Source organism: Fulmarus glacialis, unplaced genomic scaffold, assembly GCF_000690835.1.
Source record: "Fulmarus glacialis isolate BGI_N327 unplaced genomic scaffold, ASM69083v1 scaffold26835, whole genome shotgun sequence".
Classification (NCBI taxonomy): domain Eukaryota; kingdom Metazoa; phylum Chordata; class Aves; order Procellariiformes; family Procellariidae; genus Fulmarus; species Fulmarus glacialis.
In genome coordinates, this window is record NW_009214034.1 from 301 (window position 1) to 6,698 (window position 6,398).

General features: G+C 54.9%; 1 protein-coding gene across 1 annotated transcript in view; it reads right to left on the reverse strand.

The window, feature by feature from the left end:
* Positions 1–530: 530 nt before the first annotated feature.
* The window catches only part of BAIAP2L2 (BAI1-associated protein 2-like 2), an 11,170-nt gene continuing 5,302 nt past the window's right edge, over positions 531–6,398 (reverse strand). The window contains 8 exon segments of the mRNA XM_009578419.1: positions 531–603; positions 1,401–1,441; positions 3,288–3,465; positions 3,809–3,880; positions 4,850–5,075; positions 5,874–6,012; positions 6,287–6,394; positions 6,397–6,398. The exon segment at positions 6,397–6,398 is cut by the window's right edge and continues 70 nt beyond it. Coding sequence (XP_009576714.1) covers positions 531–603; positions 1,401–1,441; positions 3,288–3,465; positions 3,809–3,880; positions 4,850–5,075; positions 5,874–6,012; positions 6,287–6,394; positions 6,397–6,398 — 839 coding nt within the window.

The following is a 6,398-nucleotide window of genomic DNA, read 5'->3' on the forward strand; positions in this document are numbered from 1 at the left end:
AGAGCAGAGAGTTGCATGCTGCAGACCCTGTCCGCCGGACCACGTTGCTGGAAGCCTTCTTGTGGCCTCCTCCCTTTGGGGTTCATTCTTCTGGTAGCAAAGAGACTGTTCAGTGAGTGTCCTTCTCTGCCCACAGCAGAGGGCTAGCAAAGCTTCGCCTTCCTCATCCTGCTAGCACTGCCCCATGCTGCAGAGGATCTTACCCTTTGCCTCCCAGATCAGCAACATCACCTCTCCCGGGCTACCAGAACCAGTAACACCAGACTTCTCCCTCTCAAGTACAGTAACGTCACACAGGAAGGGGGGACGGGGGTCAATCCAAAAAGAGCAGCAGGGATCTGCTGCTGGCTAAAGCACGCCAGACAACCAGGCGAGATGGGTCCCCATGACCCTGAGCGAAGGGTGGGGAAAAGAGAGGTTACTCCATGAGTGGTAGCACTAGGTTGCTGCCCAGCTGGGGGTCACAGCCCATCACTTGCATGCCTCCCCCTTCCCTGCTGAAATGCTCTGCCGTCCACAGCCCCGCTTCATCAGATGATGGGTGCCGAGCGGTCGTTGGTGACTGTGGGACGCAGCTTGACTGTGGCAAAGGGGTTGGTACCTCTGGAAGGGGAAAGGAAACAGGCAACCATCAGGAAATCTGCAAAGACCATGCAGGGGTCCCGCTGACCAACCAAAGGCTATTTAGTCCTGCCGGACAGCCACCTCCATGCCAAGGAGGAGAGTGTGGTAAAGCTGGCTGCTGAGCATGTTTTCTCCCTCCTTAACACACCCTGCTGCAGGTTCCCATGTGTTCCCCTTGGGCTCTCCTCAGGGCTTCTCACCCTCCCTCTTCCATAGGATGAAGAAGGGACACTAGCATAAGGCTGTCCCTTGCGATAGCACTCTACACTTGTGGCCCCTGACCCTCCAAGCAAAGAGTCAGGGAGCAGAAAGAGGCCGCAGCAACCATGCCAGCAACATGGAGACACCAACCCAGCTGCAGGGGGAAGGAAAGCAGGGATTTATGGCAAGTCTCCTCTCCACAGACTGACTCATCAAAGCTAAAAGCCACATCCCTTACGCCTCAGCCCTTTTGCACGAATCATGTAGCTCCACGCTCAGGCTGCAAGCTGCTATTGCGGCTCTTCCAAGATGGATTAGAAGGAGCATGCAGGTCTGGCCATCTGCTCAGGGTGCTCAGGTCCTACCTCGTATTACCAGAGGTAGGAGAGAGCCTTCCCAGTCAGCCACCTCTGTGGCCCCACCTCCTGTCCTGGAAGGTGGGTTGTGCATTGCTTTCCTCCAGACACTTCCCTGTTCCTCCCACGTTTGATAATCCAAAAGATTAAATAATAATAGTATTGTAATAATGCCCCCCCATCTGATGATTCCAGAGCGCAGCTCCACGCCTCACTCACCGTGGGAAGAGTTCAGGGGGCTGGTCAAATACTCCAGATTTCTGCAGTGAAAAGAAAGGCAGCAGTGAGCGATCCGGGGTGGGGAGGGGAATGGTGAGACAAAAGTGGGGCAGGAAACACCGCACACACGAAGGAAGATTTCACAAAACACTTAAGCAAGTTAGGAGCCCGAGTCCTAATAATGGGGCTCCAACTCCTTATTCATTCAAACTTTGCATAATCCCACAAATTCACTGCTACGTATTTCTGTGGTGGGAGTTGTCCCTACACCACAGGTTCCCTATTCCCCTAGGACACCTCCCTTTGTCTTGGGGAAGAAAGGAGATGCCTCAGATCCCCAAAGTGTCATATCTGAAGAGCACAGCAAACCGTGACAGTTTGAGCTACATTTCACCCTGCCAGCACAGCCAGAGATGCCCCCCTCACACTGCCCACACAGCCTGGCGAAGAGTTTATCATCAGTGCCTTCACATGGTTCCTGCATCCACAGGGAACTCAAGAGCTGTAGTGCTGCACCCTACCCTACACCACATACTGCTTAAATGTGGACCAACCTGATGGAAAAAGATGGACATAGGCCCTGTTGCCCTTATTCTTGGCCAGTAGATAATGAAGGATCAGTGACAACTGGCCTGCTAAAATACACTGGTTTCTGTAGCTGGTGGTGGACAAGAAAGCCATGTGTGTCTATCTGTGTTCCCGCTGGGAAGTCAAACATGCACCTATTTGCTGCTGGCTCAACTGGAGGATATCTTGGACAGAAGTTTAGAGCAAGGCTGAGTCTTTCCAAACTTTTAATGAGGCTCAATTTCTCTGCCACGGTACTCTAAATGTTCCACATGCTTCATTGCTCAATCCCAGGTCTATCCCTACACCTTAGACCTGGGACTGGATGAAAACCAGTGACCCAGAGGTGGGGATAGGCTGCAGAGCCTGTTCCCCTCTGTGTTGTGTAGCCTGAGGCTCCCCGAAACCACAGAGCAGGACATGAAGGGAAAAAAGAGTAATTAAATGTTACATTTTTCAGTCCTTTGAGGCATCCGGTTGCTTGGAACCTTGCACTGGCCTGGAACCAGCGACCAGAAATGAGGTTTCCCAGCCTCCTATGAGACTGAGCAAGTAAATGCCCCACAGGCAGCACCATTCTTCCCTCTCCCAGGTTCCTCACCTTTAACTGTTCCCAGCTTTAACTTTGACTGTCCTCACCAGTCAATTCCCCACAGCTGGAAGCAGTGATAAGTGCAGCCATAAGCCATGGGTTGGACACAACTTGTTCTGAGGCTCTCCAAAATGGCTGTGCTCTCAGCCTTTGCCCCTAGCTTTTCCCCTACCCCATCTGTGACTTTCACCCGACCCTTGCTTGAATTTAGAAGAGGAGCCCTACGAAACTCTTCTCCATTCTCTGAAGGGAGAAGGAGGATGGCATCTCTGTTAGCTGGTCACCCACTCCCAGCCCAGCCTGATCACTCCATGGTCCTACTATTAGCAGAAAGAGGTGCTGCCCTGGAGCCACCAGAAATCAGGCTGGGAGGTCATGGAGAAAAGGACTGAACTGAAGGGTCCCTGGTGAGCAAAAAGAGAGAGAAATGAGGAGGGCAGGGGCACAAAAGCAGTCCCTCAGGGGAGCAAAGCCAGGCACTGAGGATCTGCACACACAAGGCTGACTCGCAGGAGCTACAGGACATGGTGGCATGCAAACAGACTGGGTGAAAAAGGCCAGTGCTAACAAGACCCCTTAGCTCAGGAAGGGAGGAGGTCACACAGCAACATCTGGAAGGTGTTTTTCTTTCTCAACAGGCCAATGCAGAAAAGGTGTGCCTTGGAGGATGAAACTCAGACATGGTCCACTCCACACACACACACACCAGACACTCCTCCTGCACTCACCTTGGAGCCAGAACCAACCAGGGTGGCCACCCCACTCCGGTGACTGCTGGCACCCACCGAGAGGGGAGGTGGGTTCGGCAAACTGGGCTGGGCAGCGGCAGGCCAGTTGCTAGAGGAAGGAGTGCTGGAACGGTCCAGGATGTCATCCATACTGTGACTGCTTCGCAGTGGGAAGGACCTGAGCAAGAGGAGAATACAGTGGGAAGAGAGTCAAAGAGCAAGGAATAGGGAACAGCACCGGTGCTACCTACAACATGTATCTATGGGATGTCTCTGGAGAAAATACACATGGCTTGGACTGGCCCAGTCACAAGCACCTTTGAGAAGATACTGCACGTGTTAGGGGAGCCATCTAGGGTAAGCCTGTGAGATCTCAGGGCACAGCAAGGCTCTCAGCAGATGCTCCAGCATGGGAGCATTGCAGCTCTCCATGGGGCACACCCCAAACAGGTACCCTACTGGTATTAGTGACCTACCAGGAGCCACTCCAGCTCCTGCCTGGCCAATTGCTCTCCTGTTACCTGGTGGCTGGCTCCTCCATCTCCCTTGCATCCTCCAGAGGCTTGACATAAGCTTCAGGGAACCAGCCGCATCTAGGGCACAGAAACAGAGACAAATGAGGTCCAGGCAGCCATGGTTTGTGGTTCTTCAGATCCAGCTGCTCAGCACTTCTGATCTATACCCATCCCACCTATCAACCAAGCCGCTGCTGCCGCTACCACGTGTGACAGGGTTTCTGCACATCCTTCACCCCTAGGTGGGGCACAGGGTTATTGCGATACAGTCCTTGAGCTTGGAGCAGGACTCACTTATCTCAGAGGCTGTGCAAAATGCCTGCTACCGGGAGCCACGTTGGTGCAATCCAGGAAGAGACGCTCTGACTGAGCATGGTTGCCAAGAACAGCACACAAGGAAGCTGTGGAAATCCCTTCTGCTCAGGGCAAAGCAACTCCACCCCAGATACCCCCCGAAACGAAAGGCACTGCTTTTGCTCATCTCCCACCTGAGTGTGAACTTCCCTGCAGTGCACAGCGCAGGGATGCCGTGTGGAACAGGGCAGGCTTTGCACACAGGTGTTGGCCAGCAGCACCACAGGGAGTAATTCAGTAAGCGCTGGGTGCAGCAGTTTCCATGCCCTGTCTGTGCTGGAAAAGTGCAGCAGCAGTTGCGGTGCGAGCTGGGAAATGCCAGGCCTCTCAGGTAACTCCAGCAGTTCATGGCCCTGAGCTGGGTCCCATGACAGGAGTCACTCAGTCACGCAAGCCGGGAGGGGGTCACTGCATCCTTGGCTCTTCTACCCAAAGCCCCTGGAGCTTTCTCAGGTAGCTCATCCATGCTCACCCTGCCCCACCACATCTCCTCGGCTTGGAGAGCCCCCATGCTAGGCACAGCCCATGACTGAGGCCATGGCGATGTCCCACCCGGATGGTGGGTGAGACACAGTGCCCAGGCCACACTGGGAGGGGAGGGGGAAGATAATTCCAGGCTTAAGCCTCCCAGCTCCAGACCCGACAAGCCTGCATCAGCCTGCCAGGCCGATTTACAGCACCGAAGTCACGTACGTGGATGAGCCCTCCAGCTTGCCATACAGCCAGCCGTTCTGCGCATCTGGCATCAGCACCGTGATGATATCCCCGGGGTCAAACCGTAGCAGGGTCCGGTTGGCACCCGTTGCATGGGGCACGATAGCCTGCACTCTCGCTGGGCCGCTCCTCCTCCTGCCTTCGCTGCTGCTGCTGGCCTCGCCGAAAGAACCCGAACGGGAGGTACGGCCGGTAGGGAGCAAACCTGCAGGGAGGCATCAGAGGGGTCTGGCTGGAGTCCAGCATCCTCCTGCAAGACCCACGCTGCCTTGAAGAGACCAGTGCTTCCCCAGTCAAGTAATTACCCTAGAGGAGTAGATGGCCTTTCTCTGCAGGCAGAGAGCAGGGCATAGCATGCGAAAGGGTAAAACATTCATCTTGCAGGAGAAAATCAACTCAAGCTGAAACCACTTGCTTTGCACTATGTCCTCTTTGGCCAGATGTCTAGAGCACAGGCACTGCCTGCTAAATGACTGGCTCATGTCCCTCTTCCGAGCCCTGCTACAGCAACAGAGAATTTGGGTCATTTTCCTCTCCCCCTGCCCTTTTTTTTTTTTTTAAACACTAAGCTGAAATTTTTCAGGAAGGAAAACCAGGTGAGACATGAGGTAACTGGCTGGGTTTCGTAGGGTGGGGTAATATTTAATCTGGTAGGGCAAGGGAAGGTGTGTCACCAAAATGGGAACTCCAGTAAGAACCAGCCCTCATGGTTCAAGGAGCCTTGAAAATTGCACACCTGTGGGTTCTCCCCCTCACACAGCCAGCCAGGAAACCTGGCCTTGTCCTAGATGGACCCTGCTCGAAAGGTTGTGCTCACCCTCTGCTTCTTTCAGCCTTGCCCTCCCCAGCTCCCATAGGCACTGTCCTCTCACCATGCTCAGGAATGTGGCTGAGGACCAGTGGCCTGATAGAGCGGTGGTCCCTCCCCAAACCCAACCCTGTTCCCCAGAGAGGCCCAACCGCTCTGTCTCCCCACAGCATCACTCCCGGACATGGGTCATACTGGCTGATGGTGTCCTCCGCAGCGGCTGCCTGGAGGACTCTGGTTGAGGAGACAGTGTCATTTCTGGAGGCTCTGGAGAGAACACGCTGGATCTATTCCCAGTCATGGGAGAAGTAAAGTCCCCAAGGGGTCTCTGGGGCTGTTGGAAAGAAAGGAGGCTGAATCCACAGGGGCTACGTCAAGCGGGAGATGCTCTGAGAGATACCCAGTCCCTCTCAGAAAGCCAAACGCAGCACGTTGCCCCATTGCAGCCCATACACACGCTTCCCTTCATCTTGGCCAAGAAAGACCATGGAAGCTGGACAAGGCAGCAAGTACCACATTCGGCCAAGGACTGGCCTTGCCCTGCAGCCTGAAAGGGGTGGCTGCAGCCTTGCCACCACCAAGGCAGAGGCTGCCTGTGGGCTCCTCACCATCTCGAGGTGGGTGGGGGTGAGCCGGCCTGATGGATACCCCTGGCCATGGGAGGCAGTGAGAAGCCCCTGCGAGTGGCTGGTTGAGGGGGTGCGGGTGGGCGCCCCGCGG